The sequence below is a fragment of the Chelonia mydas genome, chromosome 22, assembly GCF_015237465.2.
Source record: "Chelonia mydas isolate rCheMyd1 chromosome 22, rCheMyd1.pri.v2, whole genome shotgun sequence".
Lineage (NCBI taxonomy): Eukaryota > Metazoa > Chordata > Testudines > Cheloniidae > Chelonia > Chelonia mydas.
The window spans coordinates 6,996,754-7,019,738 of record NC_051262.2 but is presented as its reverse complement, the minus strand read 5'-3'; the positions used below and the strand labels follow the sequence as shown (position 1 = coordinate 7,019,738).

Here is a 22,985-nt window from a genome sequence, read left to right as displayed (position 1 = left end):
AGAGTGTTGCTGGAGTTTAGATTAAGAGACAGCTCCCTGCTGCACCAATCTGTCTGCCTCACCAGCAAACTCCCTGAGACACTGCCAGTCCTTACCTTGCCTTGCAGTTAATAGAGTGAACACAGGTTCACCAGAAACATCTCTCTGCAGAGAGGTAAATCCACATTCCTTTGTCTAAGCCAGGCTGGCCTCCAGAACATATTTCCAGCCCATACACACAACTCTTTATATACAACCTGTACGTAGATCACACAATATGACCAGCATGTCACCTCTTTTTATATGATACCTTACCCAAACTGTTTGGCTAAATATTTTGATAACTGTGTGTTGTGTTCCCTTTGCCATTTGGCATAAAGGGCCCTTAAGGTATCAGTGTATTTGAATTTACATTTAGCGTTGTTTGCACAGCATTATTATACCATGATTATAGATTATATTCCTGTTTTTCTGTATTCTAAAGAAGTGCAAGTTCCTTGTTTTAGAAGGTTTGCACTTTACCAAAGGTATGATAAAGTACAGTTGCAGCCCAGGCCACATTATAAGCCTCCTTTATTTCCTAAAGAGGTATTGCCTTGCACATGATCACATTAGGGATGATCCAGTATAGCAGTAACTGTTGGGGGCAAGGAGGTGTGTTAAAACACAATGTTCTCTTTCCTGAACACACATATTACCCTTTTAAAATTACATGTATTTATCTCAGTGTTTTATAATGCATTTATAAACGCTCCCCTGCCTGTTTTTCTTATATGGTAAAGAGCTCTCATTCGCTACTTGGGCAGTTGCAAGAATTGCTCGTTTGCCGTTTGTTATATATAGTATCACTTAAACAGTGTGTAAGAGCACTTCATAATACTGGAGAAAGACAAGCCGGAGAGCCTTTATAAATATATTATGTTAGTCTGGTAGCAACACTTTTTATGTTTGAGAAGATATTTTCATTACTCTGTGACATCAGCCCCATCAGAAAGATAAGTACACAAAATAAAATCTCTAGCAGCAAATGAACCTTTTTGCACTGGGTTTTATTAGTTGGCAATATTGTGAAGGATAAAATCAATATAGAATTCAGTGTTCTTATTTTTACAGATTGTGTTACATCTGATTTTGCGAACCCAACCATACTCAGCTTATTTTAAGTCACGCCGAACCACAGGTTTAAATTTGAAATTCATAATGTTGTTTTCAGAAACTTGTCCAAGGTGAGTCTTCCATCAGTGACCCCAAAATATGGGATCATTATATTTAGGATCCCTCACTTTTTTTTTCAGTTGGGAAATATGGGCCTTCCTTGTGACTCCTGACCTCTTAATAGGCTTTTCTATTTTCTATTCTAGAACTCTTCCTTTTGGAATAAACATTCCCCCCCCCCGTCTCCATATCACATTGTATCTCTTCTTTTCCATTTGTATCTTCTGTCTGAAGCCCCAATAGTATTGTTTTTCTAGTATTGTATTTCAGCGCATACTGACAGTGGGTCTTTTCCCATTGAAGTCTGTTGGAATTTATCCATCAACTTCCCTCACTCCCACTAAATCCCAATACTGTCCTCGATGAAAACCCCAAATGCGTGTCCCCATATGCAGGCATTAGAGTGCCCTAAAGTTCAACAAATTCAGGCTGTTTTGCATGATGGGAGGGAGAGAAAGAGTGAATTCAAAATTCAGGGGACTCTTCCGCAGCTCACTTATGTATCTGGAATATTGATCTGTCTTCACCGAGGTAGTATGACAGAGGAAAATAGGCAGTGTCTCAGGTAGTCAGGACCCAGGCCATATACTGTGTGGCTTATCTAAGGCTATGTATGCACTAGAGAGCTTACAGTGGCGCAGCTGTGTTAAGCTCTGCTGTGTAGCTGCTCTATGCTGACGGGAGAGAGCTCTCCTATCGACATATTAATCCACCCCCAATGAGCAGCGGTAGCTATGTTGGTGGGAGAAGCTTTCCCACCAACATAGTGCTGGCACTTATGTCGCTCAGGGGTGTGTTTTTTCACATCTCTGAATGACAAGTTATACCGATGTAAGTGGTAGTGTAGACATAGCCATAGATACAAATCTAACAGCTATGATGGATACAAATCTAATGACTTCTTGTTGGAGGATGGATGGTAAACCCTGTTGCTTTAGCTATGGGCTGTAGAAAACTTAATCTTAATGAAATCAAGTTGGTTCTTGTATGGATTTTAAGAAACCTGTAACTTGAGATGCTTTAAAAACATAATGGAGCTAGGTTATGTAGCAGGCTGTATGTGATTACACCATGAGCTGGCTAGATATATGGCACTCACTTAAGATATCCAAAGCCCAAGATCAAGCTAAATGGTAACACAGGATTTAAGATGTCCATAACCAAAAGTTTCAGCAGGTCAGTTATGCTTAAGAGATTTGCACAGGATCACGCTGGACACCAGCACTGAATGAAGCAAGCTCTTACAGTCAACCTGATGACATTTCTTTTTGTCTGTAACAATAACTTTGGATTACCACATCGAACAATTCCAGAACTTCAGGGAATGTTTTAGATATCAATGGAAAACCCGAAAGGGGAAAATGAGGGACATGTAGAGTGCCCCTCCCGCCCCGACCAAAAAGCATCTGGTGAGCACTCACATCGGTGTCAACCAGATCTGTAATTGTCTATAGATCAGAGCTGGCAGCCATTAACACCTTCCTGCATAACAGTACCCTCATCTCAGTTCTGCCCATGGTCTCACTTCATCTTAAAAGTCTGACACCCTAGCGGTATGTCTACATTTTCTATACAGATCACACTGGATCCTGATCAAAAGGAAGCAGCATAGTTCGTTGTCTTTCAGGCTGCTTGAATATGATAAATGCAGTGGGTAAAACTCTTTTCAGTGGGTATGATTTTTTCCTTTTCCTGACCCTTAGTTTCATTGTCTTTTTTTGTATGTTGCCGTTTATTTCTCACGGATATATCAATATCGTCTCCTGCCACCACTATGTTCATTTAATGACTTCACACAATTGATCACATGTCCCCTGGTAGCCAACTCAGGTTCACGGGGCTTGGGTTGTGGGGCTTTTTCATTGCTATGTAGAATTCTGGGCTCAGGCTGGAGCCTGGGCTCTAGGACCCTGAAGAGTGGGAGGGTCCCAGAGCTTTGGTGCCAGCCAGAGGTTGGAAGTCTACACAGCAATGAAACAGCCCCCGCGACCCCAAGTTGGCTGACATGAGCTAGTCGTGGATTTTTCTTTGCTGTGTAGACATACCCTATATGACTTAATTCCCAGACAGAAACTAACTGAGAATGGTGGGAAGGGGGAAATGGAGAAGGCATGCAGAGCTCCTGGCATGGGGGAAATAAAAAGGAGATCCTGGAATGGGGTGGGTACACAGGCACCACCTTCTATTTTTCCCCAGGCATGCTCAACCCCTGCTCAGCCCTAGGTCCCACCCCAACTCCACCCCTTCTCCCAAACCCCTGCCCTGCTTCTTCCCACCCCTGCTCCACCTCCGTCCCCACCTCAGTCCACCCCTTCCCGCATGGCCCACCTTGCCTATTTCCACCCTGCCTCTTCCCCACCCCATTCTGCCGCTTCCCCAGAGCACACCCCGTCCCCACTCCTCCCCCTCCCTCCCAGCCCCTCTTGCATGTGGTGGGACTGCCCACGGGCGGGAGGCGCTGGGGAGGGGAGGGAGGGAGCTGGGTGCCTATGGGTGGGCACACCGCCTCTGGCACAGGAGCAGTTGAGGGCCCACAGACTGTGGTATATGAGGAAGGAGGGAATTGAGGTGGCAGGGGAAGAGCACACAGAGCTCCTGGCATGGGGGAGTGCAGGGAGTCTATGAAATAGAAGGGGATGGGAGGATGGCACACAGGGAGCTGGTAGGGTTGGGGATGATGGAGGAATGCAAGTGCCCCCCTGGTGTGTGCAGTGCTCTCGGCCTACAGAAGCAACAGTGTGCAGCACTCTAGTTGTACCCCATTACCAAACAGGAGGAGGTTTGCCAGCAGAGAGGACGTTTTCTGTACTGCTTTGTAGTTCTTGGAACTAAATTGACACCAAGACCTGATCAGCTTCCTTATCCCCTTTCTGTTAGGGTGATACGTGGTCAAATCTTGATCAGGGTGGATTTGATTTAAATCATGGTTTTCTACATAAAAGTGCATTCTTGTTGGTTGTTATAACCTTAATACATATTATTCACAACTCAGAGATAGATGTAGGTTTCATTTGGAGAGGGTACAAAATATACATTTTTAAAGTGATTTATTTTGAAAACTTTTCAGATTAGTTTTACAGTTATATCAGAAAATGATTTATTTCATTTACCAAAGGTAATTGAAGCAGATATTTATGAAATCATTGGGAGGTGAACTATCTCCAATTCAATAGGTTAATCATTAATATTTGGAGGATTTTGTTAAATTGTTCTGTATTCTGGATTTTTTTCTTTAACAGCAAACACAATATTTTAACAAAACAAGCATATGAATTTTTGAGTGTAGTTAAATATTCAAGTTTTTTAAAATCAGGTTTGTTTTTGTTACATTTTTAACTAAAATAGTTAAATGAACTTTTTTTAACAGCAAAAATGGTGATTGTTTTTTTTAACAAGCATTTATCTCTGGAGACACACATCTGCAGTTTGAGAACTGCAAAACTAAGCATCTCAGATAGTGCTCAGTCTAGAAGATACTGAGTCCCATTGGGTGGATAGAAAGATGAACCTAAATAATCTATACAGAAGCCCCTGGAACCCCATAAGATTGGGTCCCTAATCCATTAACTACTGGAACTCATTTACAAAACTGTTCTTAAACATTACATGAAGATATTGTCTCATACTATAGAATTAGAATTTATAATCCCTATTCCATGATGAGATATCTTTGAGCTATAATGTATCTTAATTAAAACTATCTTTAGATAGGGTTTTTTTCCTCAAAAAGCACTTTATCAAAAAATCAGATTTAAATAAAAAAAAATCATTGATTTTTGTCCACCCCAATCTTGATGCTGTTACTTAGTTTACTCAGTCCTCACTCAAGCAAAACTCTCATTGAATCAAAGGAGACTTGTCTGAACAATGATTGAGTACACAAACTAAGTAAGGATATCAAGGTTTGATTTATTGCTGGAAATTATACAAGATCTGTTTCAAAAGCTCAGTTCAGCTAAATTTCCCAAAACATTTTGTGTCCTAATGAACCATTATGCAGACTAGCATCTCTCTTGCAGTAATAGGTGGTGGGTATACTACTGTTTAGTCTCCTTTGGATTGTATTTTTAATCTGCCAACGGCACTGAGAACCTGGATTTGGCATTCTTTTATTAAATAACATCATTGTGTATGGAGGATGCATAAGGTATGGGAAATAAAGATCCAAGACAGCAGCAGGATTAAATTGCTCAGTATACCTTAAAATTTTGAAATATCTCAAGAAACATAGTTTTTACCTGAAATTAGCATTTTCTGGCTTAGAAGTGTTAGTGTAGGAGAAAAATATAACATTTATTGACAGCCGTTACTGCATTTTAACACAATTTTTTCACCTTTTAATTTATCCTCTTATTTTGTAAGCACACTGAATATTTGACCATATATTAGAGTTGCCCCTCTCTCTGCTGAATTCTTGATATAGTGGGGAAGAACCCTGTGGTCTAAATGCTGCTGGTTTTGAAGGAGCTCTGGCAGTTTTAGTGTGCCTCCAACCAGTAAGCAGTGTCTGCAGGAGACTCTGGAAGAGAGCTTTTACATGTAGTTACCCACTTTTTGAGCACTTTTACTTGCATTAAATTGCAAATTGATGTTCCTTTTTTCTTCCCCAGGTTCAATAGATGAAGGGGTTACTGAGGGATTACCCACTCTCCAAAGTACCTCTGGCACTAATGCTCATGCAGATGATGATGATCGGTATGTACCAACATAGTGTGCAAACTGTTCTGTAGTGAGTGAGTGAGTGGTATGCTATAATTAACTTGCCCCAGCCTTGTTCGGAGAAAGGTTAGCTGCTCATACATATACTTTGTGTTGAACAAAGTACGATCAGTGCCTGAAGGATCAAATACTTTAGGAAAGCAGAGGTGGTGAAAGTCCGTGTTTTGCTTAGCAGTTGCACTGTTTCCTTTTGTGAAGTTTCCAACTGAAACTGAAGAGGAAAGAGATGCTTATTTCTGTGCTGTGTATTCCCACTGTTCTGTATTTATACACAGACTTCATTGTGAAACAATTAAGGTTGTTGCATACATTGTATATCTGACACAAAAACAAGGAAATGAAAAATTAATCCACATAACAGTACATATCTTCTCCTCCTCCTCCACCTAGAGAAAGACGCGCATCTGTTACAACTACTGTACATCACACATACCACAACTGTAACTCTGTTCCCTCAATCTGTTGTTCTTAATCTACCTTTACCAAAACACCCTGTTTCATCACTATTAGGTGTAGAAGTTTAACATAGTAGTTTGCTGTGCTGGGAGCAGGTAGTTTGTTAAAGTGGGTGATGGAAGGCTGGCATACCTAGGTATATAGAGTTAAAGTTATGGGGGCATGGACTGAAGTGTATGGTAGTTGTGTTGAAAGGAAGGTATGTGCTTGTGGGCGGGGTATGGGGTATGCGCTGTTGGGTAGTTTAACTTTTTATTTCCTAGCTTTTGTAGTTTTTGTCACGTGTGGTATGTATGGAGCCACACTGTTTCCCAGTGAAGCTTTTAGTGTATTAATTTCCTAGTGTTTAAATGTTTGATCAAGGGAGTTGGTCTTGGGCAAGAGGTATGGACCCTATGGGGGCTGTTCCAGGAGCTCTGACACAGTTGCAGTGTCTGATAGAGAAGCCATCATCAGCCAGCAGCTGCACTTTTCTAGTGCACAAAATCTCTGTTGGCAGCTGATACGTAAAACTTTCTCCATTGTAGGGTTACATGTGAAAGAAGAATGTAACTGCTGGCAAAAGATTTGGTGTATGATTGAGAAGATTTTACACACTTTGGTGTGTAAACGTAGTTATAATAATAACATAGTTCTTATAGTTATGACTAATAGTTAAAATAACCCTAAATACCCTTTTTAAAACTACCTGTTGCACCAGATCTACTCCCAAGTTCATCTCTATCCCAGTTTTTAAAAGATACGAGTCAACAACAAAAAAAACAAACTGCCACAGTTTGATTTCAGCCATGGATCAAATTCAGGCACCTTCTATTAAAAAATCATACGAAAAGAAATGAATCAAAAACTTAACAGAAAATTCAAAGGGCATAAAACTAACACGTTATGAAATTTCACACTGAAAGGCCACTTACATGTAAAGGAGAAAGGAGTTTATGCCCCATTTTAAGCCCATGCTCGAAAAATTCCCAAACACAGATTGGAAGAACCATCAGTAAAATCCAGCAGGATTTGTGTACTGTTTACACAGTACTGAAAAAATTGCGAGCTGTGTGCATTTATTAAGAACAGAATTTTTAAGGCAGAGTTTCCAAGTCCCAGGAAGCTCACTCTTAACTCTAACGTAGTGGGAAGAGCTGTTTATGTACCCCAAAACTTTATTCTCACTCTGTAACAGACTTTATCATTACCGCATTCGGATCGGCTCAGCTTAGTAGTACACAGTCAACAGAAAAATCTTTAGCTGTGCTCCTACTCCTCTCTCTGAGGAATAGACAAATCATAGTTTAAAAAAAACGACGCTTGTGCTCTTACACGCTCCCTCTCTTTCTCAGTGCATGTATGTGTATATATAAGGGGCTCTGATTTTGTCTGGAGGACAGTAAACTGGCTTCCTGGGCAGCCCACTATTTTTAATTCATTGTGCAGCATTTAGAATAGACGCTTTAGAAATGGGGTGGATGCTGATTCCTCATATGTTCGGAGTACAATAAAGCCTGTAACTCTTAGTCACCTTCGGTTAAAAAAAAAAATAAAAAAAAATCTAAAGGCTTCCTCCTACAGATAGCATTATCCATTATGCCCTAGGCTCATTCTAGAAACATTATACCCCAAATATAGCTTGAACTTACTCCAGGCTCCTGGGAGCAACAGGAATTTTTCCTATCTGAAATAAGCATAAGAACTTTGTGTTCTACTTCTATCACTCAGTAGAGCTTCTGTTACTGAACAAAGCTCTAAACACACTTGGTTAGCAGATATGGATACAAAAACTTCGCTCAGTGGGTTTTTTCCATAGGGATCATTAGTTTAAACCTAAGTTGGAAATTCCTTTATTGATAGATTCTTGAAACTCAGAATCAAGTTTTAGACAGACTTGCATCTTGAAACACTTAGTTGACTATGCGTGTGCTGGTCTTCTGTTGGGCTAGTCTTTGTATTCTAATCTAAGTAGGTTCTCCATGCAAAAATCATATTGATTTATAAAATATTTTTTTCTGGTAAAATATCTTCGTCCTGTGTTAATTGTTTAATACGATTAAATAGCCTCCTTGTTTCAAAAGCAGGTCATATGATACATGACTTGAAGTAGACACATTAATGTTTTATGTGTTTGAACTGTTCTCACTGAACTGATTTCTGTAGTAGTCTTTCTTCTGTTGAACGTTATTAGATTGTCGATTTCCATAATATGGATATGTAGTAGACTGGGTTAAATGTTTAGTTTATTAGCTACTGTTAAATTAAGATGAGGCAAATTACTAGTAGTGAAATATATAACATTTGTAAAGTCTAATGAGAATCTGTTTGTTCAAATGGCTTGTCCATCTCTACAAATGGGGCATTCTTGGGACAAACTCAATGTTTAGTGTTCGTATTTGTCAGGATTTAGTTTTGCGTAGCTGAATGTGCATTCCAGTCCATTTGCAGAATGTCAGAAGCAGATCAGTTGCTTATAGAATGTGGTGCTTGGAGGTTATAACACATTAATTATAACGAACAGTTCTTGTTTCTTGATCTGGGTTGATTGGAATGTTTTCTGTGCTTTTGTTAATTTTTTGAAAATTACAAAATATTTCTTATTTAAAATGAAGCTTTTTTATGTATGTTACAAAACGTCCAAAAATGTTTGTTTTAGTTTAGATTTTCCCCATTATACCTGATGTAATAGGAATTGCTCGCTGCTTCCAAATATTTAAATAAGTGAATGTATAGAATGCAAGGAAGGGAGGGAAAGGGTGATTTTGTTTTTACATTTCTTCCCTGTGCTAAGGTCCACAGATCCATGAGGATGGGTACTTCAGCCAGCTTGCAGCATGAGGAAGAAACTGACCTGTCAGTCATTGGGAGCTAGAAAATGCCCTGCTTCCTGAAATGCCCTCCAGTTTTATTTGCCTCCCCAGGGACAAGCAGATGGCTCACCCAAGCCTGCCTTGCTGCAGAGCTTTCTGGGAGAAATTCCAAACCCTGTTTCAGATTTCTTATCATTTTAACTCAATAAAATATAGTCTGATTACCAGTTACCTCAGGGTGGCGTTTGCCTTTCAGGGAGATTATCCCCTCAGCTCTGCTTTGCCTTCTGAGGCATTTGCAGCAGCTGGTGCTCCTGCAGGCTTCAGGGAGTGAGCTAGGCCAAAAAAAGCCAGAGGCGAAAGAAAAGGTCTCCTGCTTTCTCCCCCTCTTTAAGTATCTCCTTGGTGAGCTTGTCTGATTCTGTGGGCAGAATGTAGTCTTTCTCCAGCGCACTCCAGGCAGGGTCATCTCAGACCCCTTCCCCCAGGCAGGAAAGTAGCCAAGCAAGGTTGGAAAAACTGGCTCCAGGAACAAGTCGCTCCCCCTCCTCTGGCTTTGTGAGTGGAGCATTACCTAAAGGGCAGTGCACCATACAGCCTGCAACAGCAGCCATACCTCCAACTGCGGAGTTCAGCCGCCTCCTCCCCCTCACATTCTCTCAGGCCATGGATAAAGGACAGTGGACACAGCATGGATTCTACCAAAGCTGCTGCCATCTCCATAACAGGCCTAGTGTTCCCTGCTGATATTCCAGGCTGGGCCCTCCAGGAGAAATGCAGATCTATCAGGCCCAGGTCGATCCCTTGTGCTAGAGATGGGTAGAATTTCTGGGGAGTTCATTCTTGAACTTTGACAGGTCTGTGTGGGGAAGGAGAGACAACAAATCCAGCCTCTCGCAGGACAGAGAGATTGCTAGCCACTTGAAATAGTTGTAGGAGCAATCTGAGCCCAATCTCTCCTCAAAGCAAGATTATAGGAACAAATTTCCAAAGGGGAAATAAACAAAAGCAGCACTGTTCCCTCTGGACATCTCCATCGAGTGCAGTATGTACCTAGAGCAGTGGTTCTCAACTTATTTGCCATTGTGGGTCGTATATGCAGCTCTTTTTGTGTTGTTTGGGCTGCATCCACACAATACATATACTACCTGTATGGCCCTGAGGATGTCACATGGGCCATAGCTGTGTGCTGATTGGGCTGCATGCAGCCCATGGACTGCGGGTTGAGAACCACTGACCTAGAGGTTTTGGGTAGGGCTACGATTTTGTCACGGAAGTAAAGGATTCAATGCCTTCCAGAAACCTCCGTGACTTGAGCTTGCAGCACCTGGGAGCTGCAGGGTATCTTCTCCTCCCCTCCTCCCCCCCCCCCCCCCCCCATCACCCATGGTAGCTGGGAACTCCGGGGCCCTGAGCTTCCAGCCATCCTGGGCAGGGGAGCTCAGACCCACTGCGGCCAGCCGGGGCACCCCGGGAGCTTGGAACCGGCAGGGTGCCCTGCAGTTGGGAGCCAGGGGCCAAGGGGGTGCCTTGCAGCTCCCAGCCGGGTCCCTAGGGGTGGTGTGGGAACCCTCAGCTCCCCATTTTGTCATGCATATTTTTAGTAAAAGTCATGGATAGGTCATGGGCCTCTTTGAATTTTTCTTTATTGCCCAGGACCTGTCTGTGATTTTTACTAAATATATGTTTGACAAAATCTTAGCCTTCATTATGGGTCATAAAACAAATTGAAGTAGTCCCTGAAGTACAGCAGGAGAAAATACTGCAAGTGGTAGCTAGAACAAGAGCAGGCACCTGAGGCAAGGTCAGTCGCTTCCCTCAGTTGACTCAGAACTATATGCAGGACTCCCAAACCAGGCCTATCTGGATTTAGATCTGTTTGGTTTCTGGGTCCTTTGGTTTGGAAGTGAATGGCTACCAACCACTTCAGTTAAAATGAGGTCACTGGACATGGTCCACAGGAGGCATTCTAAGGCAAGAATATCATGAACAGCTTTGTCCATTCTGAATCTCAAGCAACCTATGGAAATGCCAGGATGTGAATGAAACCATCCAAAGTCTAATTCAGATCAGAGCAGTACAACCCTTTCCCCATCCTATTTTCTAGCCTTATGCAGTCAGGAACAAACAGACCAGGGCCTAAGTTCCTTAAAAATGCTTATCTTTCCCATTTCACCATCCCATAGACCATTCTTCCCTCTTACATGCAGATGGCAGCTTTTTATTTTCTCAACTTGTATTACCATTTGATTTGACAAGTGGTCAAATCAGGGTCTCTTCCAGGATCATGCCAGTATTAATATTGACTTTAAGGAAGAAGTAAATTCACTTCTCTTCCTAGACAATTTTTCTGATCAGGGCTCTGTACAGAGTCAGCTGCAAAAAAGACAGGGATATGTTTTCTAGGATATCTTGGATACATGTTATATGGTGCCGGGGAAGTCTATCATAGGATTGGGATGAGAATAAGTACATCAGATGCAAGGTTTCACCTCAGACTATTTTTAGCAGAAGATGAAGAACAAAGGAAGGGCATGCAGTATCACAGAAACAAAAATACAGCTCTATTGGGCATACTGTTCTTATACACAGACATGCTTCAGTGATCGAGAGTTCATGAGAAACATCCAGTAATAATTATCACCCTCTGCATAACATCCATTGGCAGAGATCAAGGTCTCATTGGTTAGTCTCCACTCTCTCCGATGAGTGTACTAAATCAGATTTTTTTTGAAGGGATCCACCCATTAGCAAACCAGGCAGAGCAATCTTCAGTAGATGCTAGCTGGGGGGTAATGGAGAGGGCTCATTCAGGTCCCAGTTCAGTTCAGGGAATAGGTACCAGAAAAAGCAGAGCACAGCACCTACAATCTGGGACACAATGATTCATTTAGGCCTCAGAACACTGTTCCTTCCATGGGTCACAGACTTGTTTTGGGTTGTGACAGTCAAAGTATCTGATGGGTTTTTTATAAATAAACATGGGAAACATGATCATATCAATTACATAGAAAAATCAGCTTCTCCTGGTCAGAGCAAAGTTTCCTATCCCTGTGTGCACTGTCTATCAAAGGGGAGATGAACACCAAGGCTTACATGGCAGAAGTTTGATTAAAGTGGACCCTGCACCAAAAAATGTTCTTACTCATTGTAAGTTAGTGTGGTGGGCTGGTGAGTCACCTGTTTGCATCTGGAAACAACAATAAAGCACCCTGTGGCCTTTCTGTGTGTCAGGACTGGCGTATGAGATCAGAAGTGACTTACAAAGCTGAGCAATGCCTCTACTGTGTGCTTTTCCACTGCTCCCCAGAACCATACAAAAAATAGGAAGGAGTGAGTGGCAGTGAAACTGTTGTCTTTCTGCCTGTCAGGCCTCATTAACCTAGCATTGAGCCTTCCAGTGTCTGGTTTTTGCAATAGTAGACTTCCTCTGAGGGGGGGGGGGGGGGAACCCAATCCAGACAGGTTTAAAATGGATACATGAATGAAGTGAATTCACTCTCGTGGACCCTAAAAATCATTCAACAAATAGAATTTATTCTGCTGGTTGATGCAAAGTCTGTAATTTAACTACAATGTTAAACAAATGAAATATAGTCTGGAATTCCTACAGGAGGGCCTTAGTGTCAGTGAATAAGTGTCCAAGTAAAAAGGTCATGTTTCTAGTATAATGTTATCAACATGTTCAGGAAAAGGGAATTTTGTACAAATCCCAGCATTAAATACTTTCTTAAGGTAACAACTATTATTCTAGCTCTGAGGCCGTAGAGCATGACCTTGGAACCTCATTCTGCTCCTTACAGTGTTACCCAGATTGAGCCCCTGTAGGAGGTGTCATTATACTTGCTATCCGTTAAAGTAAAGCTTCCAATATCCGTAATTTCCAGTCAGATGGGTTATGAAGTTAGCTTTCTCAGATGAGACCCACTATTGTATTTTTCATTCAGACAAGTGTCGTCCTCTCAGCTGGGTCATACGATTCATTCCTAAAGTAAATTCAAGAAATACTCTTCCTTCTCTTGAGCATCAAGTCTAACTTCAGGAGCACTGACAGTCTCAGGGCAGAGAAGTCATATCTCCTATATTGAGATCTGCTAGGGAGCCAAGTGACCATAGATACATAAATTCACAAAAATTCTGAATACTGGTGAATCCAATCTTTAGTCAATACTGTTTTTTTAGCAGAAGTATTCTTCCATGTCTTAGTGCTCAGGGGAAGGAGCATTAAATTGGATGTCCATATTTAAGGGATGATCCTAGTTTGTCCACTGCTGTGGAAATCCCATTGTAAGGGATTTGTTAACCTTCAAATGATGAAGTATAGGAAAATATATCTGCTTACCTGAAAATTTCCTTTTTTGAGTTTTAAGATCCACAGATTCAGCCCACCCTAGAGACCAGTGGATTTTCCAGAATCGGGATGGAAATTGACATCCAGCTATTTGGTTCTGTTCCATTAGGGGGGAAATTATCCTGGTTGTGGAAGTTGCCTCAACTGGAGGGAACTTCAGGTGGCAGTGATAGACAGGTCTGATTCTGCCCCTAAGCTGAGAGCAGGCTGCAGCAGCCACAGTAATAGATCTGTGGACCTTTCTGCCCAAAGAAAGGACATTTTCAGGTAAGCACAAATAATAGAAAATGCCATTTTTATCAACTGGATTACTCTGGTCAAGCATGTGGACAAGGGTGATCCAGTTGATGTAGTGTACTTGTACTTCCAGAAAGCCTTTGACAAGGTCCCGCACCAAAGTAAACTGGGTGCCCGGGTGGGCCACACTGAGAATGCAACATTCAGGGCAGACTGGAAGAAATAGGGCAGACAATCCTGCCAAACTGGTGGAGGGTTTTCTGTAATTTGATTACCAAGCCAGTAACAAAAGAGCTTCTGCAGTACCACACTGGTTAACCAGAAGCCAAACACAGTCCCCTTTAGGCATTTCAGCCCTTGGTTATAACAATTTCCAGACAAACAGGTTAATAGAGTGAAGAGTTCTTGAAAACCTAATTCATCATATGTGAGGTTCTTACTAATCCCAAAGGATCAGACACGTACCCCAGGACAAGATGTATTTCAGATCTTACTCAAATATCACACTGTCAGCCAATCCTTAGTAAACTAACTAAAGATTTATTAATAAAAGAAAAGAAGAGTTATTGGAATTGTTAAAGAATCATATACATACTAGTGATTTTCAGTGTTCATAGATCAGAATTGTAGCAGTGATGTTATATCTTCTGGCTTGCAAAAGTCCCTTTGGAATTATCCCAATAGGTCAGAATCTAAAGGCATCTTAGATGTAAAGTCTGTTAGTTTTTCCATGGATTTTCCAGGGTATTCCAGATAGCTACTTGGAAGTTCTCAGTCCCAAAGCTTAAACTTTCCCTGTTTAAAGATTGGCAGACTAGAGATGCAGGATCAGGCCCAAGGTTTCACTTTTATAGCTCTCCAGCAGGCTGCCAAGCCTCCTCAGTGCTTTTCTCCTAGGAAGAGTAGGCAGTGCAGATAGTTTGTGAACCTTTGTTCTGAAAAAACAACTCTGAGTCCTTGTGGCACCTTTGTTTTGAAGTTAATCTTTTATTTCCTATGCATACACAGGTAAACTAGTTACACTCATTTACATAATGAAATTAGCCAGTCTTCCATTATAACAGAGATAGATAAGCTGAAGACAATGTAGGTAATATCAACTTCCTGCAGTATCTCACATCTTTCATCTTAAGGTTAACTGAACACAGTCACATACATAACGTAAGACAATTTAAGACATGAAAACAGACTTAGAATCTAAAAGCTAATTTGATTACATTGATAAACTTCTAACAAAATATAGGTAAACACAGGCAAATATACTTAGCATCTACCCTTGATGTCTGTTATGAATGAGTTAATGATTGTTGTGGTCTAGTACATCTCTTAGAAATTCACATACAAGTGAATTATCCTGATACAATTGTAATGCCTCCTGTTAAGTTGTTATGGGTCCTGCATAGGTTGGCTGGTCTGCCAATGTCACAAGAGATAAGAGGGAAGGTCCTCTTTTCGATCAGTAACTGATTAGAAGAGGGGTGGGCAAACTACAGCCTGGGGGCCACATCCAGCCCTCCAGACGTTTTAATCCAGCCCTCGAGCTCCTGCCAGGAAGTGGGGTCCAGCGCTTGCCCCGCTCTGGTGCTCCAGCCGGGGAGCAGGGTCGGGGTCTTGTCCCACTCCGCATGGCTCCCAGAAGCAGCGGCATGTCCCCCCTACAGCTCCTACTCATAGGGGCAGCCAGGGAGCTCTGCACACTGCCTCTGCCCCAAGTGCCGCCCCCGCAGCTCCCATTGGCTGGGAACCACAGCCAGTGGGAGCTGCAGGGGCGGTGCCTGCGGACAGGGCAGCGTGCAGAGCAGGCTCTGAGCGGCGCTTACCTCAAGCGCCTCCAGAGGGGGGACTGGGAGCTGCTTGAGGTAAGCGTCGCTCAGAGCCTGCCCCTCAACCGCGTCCCACGACCCAACCCCCCGCCCCAGCCCTTATCCCCCCTCCCCTCCTCCAAACCCCTCAGTCCAGCCTGGAGCAGCCTCCTGAACCCCCAGCCCCACCCCAGAACCGACACCCCCAGATGGAGCCCTCCCACACCCCAACCCCCAATTTTGTGAGCGTTCATGGCCTGCCATACAATTTTCATGTGGCCCTCAGGCTAAAAAGTTTGCCTACCCCTGGATTAGAAGGTAGGAAACAGAGGGTGGGAATAAATGGTCAGTTTTCACAATGGAGATTGGTAAATAGCTGGGTCCCTCAAGGAACTGTCTCTCTGCTGTTCAGTGTGTTCATACATGATCTGGAAAAGAGGGTAAACAGTGAGCTGGCAAATTTGCAGATGATACAAAATTACTGAAGATAGTCCAAAGCTGGCTGCGAAGAGTTACAAAGGGATCTCACAAAACTGGGTGACAGGGCAACAAAATGGCAAATGAAATTCAATATTGATATGTGCAGAGTAACGCATATTAGGAAAACATAATCCCAACTATACATATAAAACGATGAGGTCTATATAAAATTAGCTGTTACCATTCAAGAAAGATCTTGGAGTCATTGTCTCTAGTTCTCTGAAAACATCCACTCAATGTGTAGCTGCAGTCAAAAAAGCTAAAAATGTGAGGAACCATTAGAAAAGGGATATATAATCACAGAAAATATCATGATGCTGCTATATAAATCCATGACATCCGCACCTGGAATACTGCGTGCAGTTCTGGTTGCCCCATCTCAAAAAAGATATATTAGAATTGGAAAAGGGACAGAAGAGGGCAACAGAAATGATTGGGGATTGGAACAGCTTCTGTGTGAGGAGAGGTTAAAAAGACTTCGATTGATCAGTTTAGAAAAGAGGTGAGGGAAAAGGGGGGATATGATAGGGTCTATAAAATCATGAATGGTGTGGAGAAAGTGAATGGGGAAGTGTTGTTTACCCCCTCATGTAACACAAGAATCAGGGATCACTCAAAGAAACTAATAGGCAACAGGTTTAAAACAGACAGTGCTACTTCACACAGCACACAGTCAACCTGTAGAACTCGTTGCTAGGGGAAGTAGTGAAGTCCAAACGTATAACTGGGTTCAAAAAAGAATTAGATAAGTTCATGGAGGATAGATCCATCAGTGGCTCTTAGCCAAGATGATCAGGGATGCAACCCCATGCTGTCGGTGTCCCTAAACCTCTGATTGCCGGAAACTGGATTGGATGACAAAAGAGATCATTCAGTAATTGCCGTGTTCTGTTCATTCCCTTGACGTTATCTGGCGCTGGCCACTGCCAGTATGGCCGTTCTTATGTTTGTGTTTAAGTGATAGGCAGGGCTGTTTCTAGTTGACTAAGGTGTCCCGTCCACCGTGAAGAAAACACCACACCAGAAAACCAAATTACAGTGCTATATTCCCCGCAGTTAGTTTGCAGTTAGAGAATAGGTGGGGGTACTTAGATAATGTCAGGTAATTAATTTCTTTGAAAGTTAAAATATTTCCTTCATCTGCTACCTAATGACCTTAAAATTATAACCAAGTTTAGCTAACTTTAAACATACTGATACATATCCTGTCACGAAGCAGGCTGTATCAAACAAACATCCAGTATAAACAAATGCAATTTACTTTCTTGCTGCCTGCTAGGCAAGCGAATGACTTGAAATTGTAAATCATATTATTGATTAATTATTGAATCTAACTTGAGCTGAAAATGAACTGTCCTGCCTCAGTTTCCTTTAAATGTCACAGGAACTGCAAAAATAAAAAATTGGATTTGCCTACCCATCTTACTAATTTACTAAATTCTTTCTTTTGCTCCATTTGCCAGTTGCACTTTGTTATGTACTTTTGGAAGAATGCACATATTCTATATATATATATATATATATGTTCTCTGAAAAATGAAGTGCATTGTACAGCTAATGTTCAGTGACTGTTTCCAAAGAAATTGAGGTCAGAGGCCAGTGTCATTTCTTGCCTCGGGTCAGGTTTTCTTTGGACAGGCCACCTCAATTTTTTTTCTAGCCTGCTTGTAAATTAGTGATTTTTTTCTCCCCCCAGGTTGGAGAACGTTCAGTATCCCTACCAACTCTACATTGCCCCTTCTACCAGTAGCACAGAGAGACCCAGCCCAAATGGCCCGGATAGACCTTTTCAGTGTCCAACCTGTGGGGTCCGATTCACCCGCATTCAGAACTTAAAACAGCACATGCTCATCCACTCAGGTAAAGAAACTTAACTGTTTCGATGAATAAGTAGGTCATGGATCCAGGACGCTTGCTGTTTTTAAATGAACTGCTGTATGCAAACTGACTTTTTTGCTTCAATCTCTTTTTCAGATTTCTAAAAATTGGGATTAATCACTATGTGCATACTTATTTTTCCAACATACAGTCTAGCTGTGTTGCTGAATAATTAAACTTTGTATGGATGAAAACATATTTATTAAAGTTAGTGGAATAAAACATTCATACAGTAATGGGGCTCCTGCTTTTATGGAAAGGTTTGAGGGAAAATCAAGATGTTAAGCTGCGTCACTCAGGGGTGTGAATAATCCACACCCTGAGCAATGTAGTTATACTGCCCTAAGTGCTGGTGTAGACAGCGCTATCTTAGTGAGAAAGCTTCTCCCACCAATACAGCTACCACTTCTTGCGGAGGTGGCATTATTAAACCGAGGGGAGAGCTTTCTCCTATTGGCTTAGAGCGTCTTCACCAGAAGCACGACAGGAGCACAGCTGCGCCAGTGCAAGTTTCTAGTGTAGACAAGTCCTATGAATCCTTTGAAAGGGTTGTACTGCATTGGCTTTTTTTGTTATACCAGTCTCAAGTGGTGTAGATTTCAGAGTAACAGCCGTGTTAGTCTGTATTCGCAAAAAGAAAAGGAGTACTTGTGGCACCTTAGAGACTAACCAATTTATTTGAGCATAAGCTTTCGTGAGCTACAGCTCACTTCATTGGATGCATCCGATGAAGTGAGCTGTAGCTCACGAAAGCTTATGCTCAAATAAATTGGTTAGTCTCTAAGGTGCCACAAGTACTCCTTTTCTTTTTGTGGTGTAGATTGGAGTTCATCCTTGGATGTCAGAATTGTCTGCTGTGTTGCTTGAAGAGACTCATAAACCATAAGAAAGCTGTGACCAAAACCATTTTATCCAAAGCAGGTAGCTGAGATTAGTAGTGATGTCCTCCTGTGTCTCAGAAACTGCTGCAGGGATAGGTGAAGGGGAGCAGTCAAAATGACTAATAAATTAAGTGGTTGCAGTCAGTGTCATTTAGCAAGAGTTAAGTATTAGGTCTGCTGCTTTTGAATCAGCCTTTCTCTCCAGATTTCTTTGCAGCCATTTTCTTTCAAACAAGTGACCAAAGGATGAGCTGTTAATGAGGTTGTTACTGTTTGTCACCCAGAGATGTAACAGTGTAGGATTTGCTAGATCAGCATTAACTGTGTCTTTGATAGTCCAGTGAATGTAGAGATACTTTTAACAGTTACAGTGCAGGCCTCTAAGATGCCCCTTATAGTTGTATACCAAATGGAATTTGTGCCCGTCAGTCAGAATGGTTGATCCTTGCTGATGGTTTTTAAGAAATCAGATTATTCATAATAGTTTTGATATTTTAAACATGTTTATGGCTGAAATACACAATAAGTTATATAAAGTGTATATAGAAAGCAATTTTTGATGGAGTTAGCCACCATTTACCTAATAAAATGTTTAAATCTATAAAAGTCATTTTGATATAAGAGAAATTGGATCCTTGCAATTGAACAGTAACAAGTTTACTCTCTCCTGGTTTATATTTGACCTGTCATCTTGCACAAATGCCATAAAATGTATGTGGGCAGAAGAACCACAATTCTCAAGGCACAAGTTTTTACTAGCAACTCTTACTTAGCCCAATAATGATCCATTAATGTAGTTTTTTGGCATTTGACAGTAACAAGACAACCTGCCTGTGCATATTTGGTTATTAAATTGTCCCGAGTAGGCTGCTAAAATTTTAAGATATCCATCAAGCATGCATAAAGTATTTCAGCTTGATCTGTTAGTGGACAGATGTCAGTAAGACTTGCATGGGAAGTTGGAAGATTTTTTTTACTAGCTGTTTTTGAGTTACTCGTGTGAGGAAACCTCCAATCTGTAAATGCCAGAAGTATTTTCTCTTAACTCAATTGGCTGAAGAGATTTGCCTCAAACTTTTCAAGAAAATAAATGCTTTTGGACAGAAACCAAGCATGGAAAGTTTCAGCCCCAAAGGACAATATTTTAGAATGTTGAGCATGTGAAAGCAAGTTTATAAAGAGACTCAGTTTAACCTTAACTGTAGCTTTCACTATGTTGGAAGCCACAATTAAAGGAGCTCACTTACACATGAGGAAAGCAGAAGAATTGACAAGTAAGGTTAACAGCTTGGACTGAAACAACATCCTTAATTTAGACCATTTAACATTTTTTTTCTTTTGAACTATAGTGTGAATTGAGGTCAGAGTTCCAGATTCTTGGCCTGAATTCTGTCAGACCATTTAATAGGACTTTTTGTGGTTTAACCTTTTGTATAGTATTAGTGCTGGTAGTGATGTGATTGTTTAGGGAGAGCATGTTTTTCTCAGCCATACGCATTCCATTGCAAATTAACTGCTGCTATACCGTGTAATATTTGTATTCACTCTGAAATGAGCATGGTCAGTAAATGATGAGAGAGTTGGTAACAAGGCTTCTAAATTGGATGTAGGACAAAACTAAGGGCCAGATCATCAGATGTGTTAGTGCTGCTTTGTGCTCCTTTGACTGTGCAAAGCTGCATTAAGGCTTACTTACCTGGCCCCCAGAGGATCACCCCTGTATGCAAGCATCCACAAGTGGCATAGAGCTGCTGTGTAGACTCCTGTACCACAACTCCCTTGTCAGGCTCCTTGCATAAGCTAGGGTATCCCTATGGCAGGGCAGTCCCTTACTACCAGAACTGCTTATTGGGGCTATAGACAGTTGATGAAACTTTCTACTAAAAGCAATTTAAAGGTTGCTGTGTTGCACTGACCAGCCCAGCTCAGATCAGTCCAAGGACAGGAGACAACAAAGGTGGTTTATAGGTTCTGCTGCATCAAACACTCTGGCTGCAGGTCAGTATCTTTGCCTTGGTTTCTAACCCACAGAAGCCTTACAGCGGGTTTAAGTTATATAACGAAGAAGGACTATATAAGGATCCACCTTGTCTCTCTGTATAAGGGCCTGGTCATATAAAACTTCCTTGTCATCTGATTGAGACAAATATCAGGTTTATGCTAATCACTTCTGCCATTTTAAAGATAACCTGTTTCTCTCCTCCTTAAATCAGCACTTTACTCTGACTGGTCACAGCTGCTGTCCTGTTGAACAGAAATTGCCAAATGTGACCTCCAGTTGCACAAAGTAAATATTTCCCCCTCTTTTCCCACAGGCATTAAACCATTTCAGTGTGACCGTTGTGGGAAAAAGTTCACCCGAGCTTACTCGCTAAAGATGCATCGCCTGAAGCACGAAGGTAAACGCTGTTTCCGGTGCCAGATATGTAGTGCCACTTTCACTTCCTTCGGGGAATATAAACACCACATGCGGGTTTCCCGGCATATTATCCGCAAGCCTCGGATTTACGAGTGCAAAACATGTGGCGCCATGTTCACCAACTCTGGAAATTTAATCGTTCACCTGAGGAGTCTGAACCATGAAGCGTCAGAGCTAGCAAACTACTTCCAGAGCAGGTGAGGTGCACAACAAAAACCTAACAGGGGAAACTTGCTTTTTCTAAATCATCTCTTCCTGCTTTCAGGGCAGCCTGCTGTTCCTCTCATCAGGTTGCCAGCTAATTGCAGTCACGTTCATTCTTGCACTACTATCTGTAATCTCTGGTCTGCTTTTTAGTGTGTATAAACTGTATAATAAGGCATTGAAGAATCTAGTAGTTTCGAAAGACTGCTTCTTAGTGACTAGGCTACTTCTCTTTCCACTAGTATCTAAAAGCACGTTAATAGTGCTAAAAATAACATTATATACCACAGTCTGTGAGTTTTTATAAATTATTTGATGGCTGTATCTGAAAGAGTTTGGACTGTCTGTTTAGATGGGGGGTGGACTTATGACCTAATTTTTTTTAAGTACTTTTTATTGAGGGAAGGATTTTATTATGAGACTGCATGAATCCAGATGATCACATCTTCATTCTCATTTTTAGGTTTATTTACTGCTAATGATCACATTTTAAAATTTCCAGCGTATTAATTATACAGGCCTACTGCACATTTCTTGTTAATCAGGTAGTAAAGAATTGGCTTAACATACAAAAACATTTCACTAAAAGCTCTTCAGAGGCCTGTAAATGAGTCTTGAGGAGTTAGAGTAGCACAGTAATATCACACTGATATGGGATAAGTGTTTATAAACAAGAGATTTTTAAATAGAGGGATAAATAAATGAAAGTGAATGAGGGGGACTCTAGAGAGAGGGAGACTTCATTACTGTTAAATATTTAATCTTCTGAGAACAAGTTAGGTTTTAAAAAATAAAACAAAAGTTCCTTCATTCACGGTAATGCAGATGTGTACATGTAAGTAGGCTGTTTGTTTTAAAAAGTATGAAGTAAACGTGTTGTAAGTTTATTCTTTGCATCATAGCAACTAAAATTCCCTAGCGATAATCTATCAGGTGTTTTCTAGATGTCATATTTTTTTTGTCTTATGAAAGGTTTCAACATTTTGTTTGGTGGTTAGTTCTACACCACTTGTACAAAGAATTCCAAAAGAACATAAATCAGGAAATGTTTGCTTGTCAGCTGTCTTTCCCTGAATATATAGTTTAAAAGTACAAAGTTCAGTACCTTCTGGTGTGTGCAGTTCATTGAGGGTACCACTTGTGCCAGAGGTAGCATGAATATACCACGAGATGATGCGGTTGCTGTGGTAAGCACTCTTTTTTTGTTGTTGAATACATTAAAACACACTCCTTTTAGTGATTTCCTGGGCCTTATTTGATTTTTGAAAATACAGATTAACATGTTAGCGTAGTGCATTTTCCAATCATTCCCCGATTTGGATTTCCCCTAGATTTGGAAAAGTTCATCCTTTTCTGCAGAAAGAAAAGGGTCACTGAATCTCATATCATTGTTCCAGGAAACTGCTCCCTTTTGAACGGACTCCATGGAAAAACCAAAGAGTGCATATACTGGTTTTACTTATGAATATGTCTGGTGCTGGATATTTGCAAAAAAGTTGACTTTGTGTCGTGCTCGCACAGAGTAAATCAGGAAATATTGGTAGAGTGTGTGAGACCTTTCCTCTGAGCATG

The 22,985-nt window shown here is 41.3% G+C and overlaps 1 protein-coding gene across 13 annotated transcripts in view; it reads left to right on the top strand.

Annotated features, from left to right (window-relative positions):
- The window catches only part of ZBTB44 (zinc finger and BTB domain containing 44), a 148,085-nt gene that overhangs the window by 27,670 nt on the left and 97,430 nt on the right, over nt 1–22,985 (top strand). For 9 of the 13 annotated variants that reach the window (XR_005222889.2, XR_006287097.1, XR_005222893.2 and 6 more), the window contains 3 exons: nt 5,805–5,889; nt 17,728–17,891; nt 21,106–21,406. Coding sequence is in view for 6 of the 13 variants with exons in the window: in XM_043534250.1 (XP_043390185.1) it covers nt 5,805–5,889; nt 17,728–17,891; nt 21,106–21,406 (550 nt within the window). In the remaining 7 variants the exon portion in view is untranslated. The remainder of the gene's footprint in view (nt 1–5,804; nt 5,890–17,727; nt 17,892–21,105; nt 21,407–22,985) is intronic. The other 4 variants (XR_006287098.1, XM_043534251.1, XM_043534252.1 and 1 more) reach the window with 1 other exon arrangement.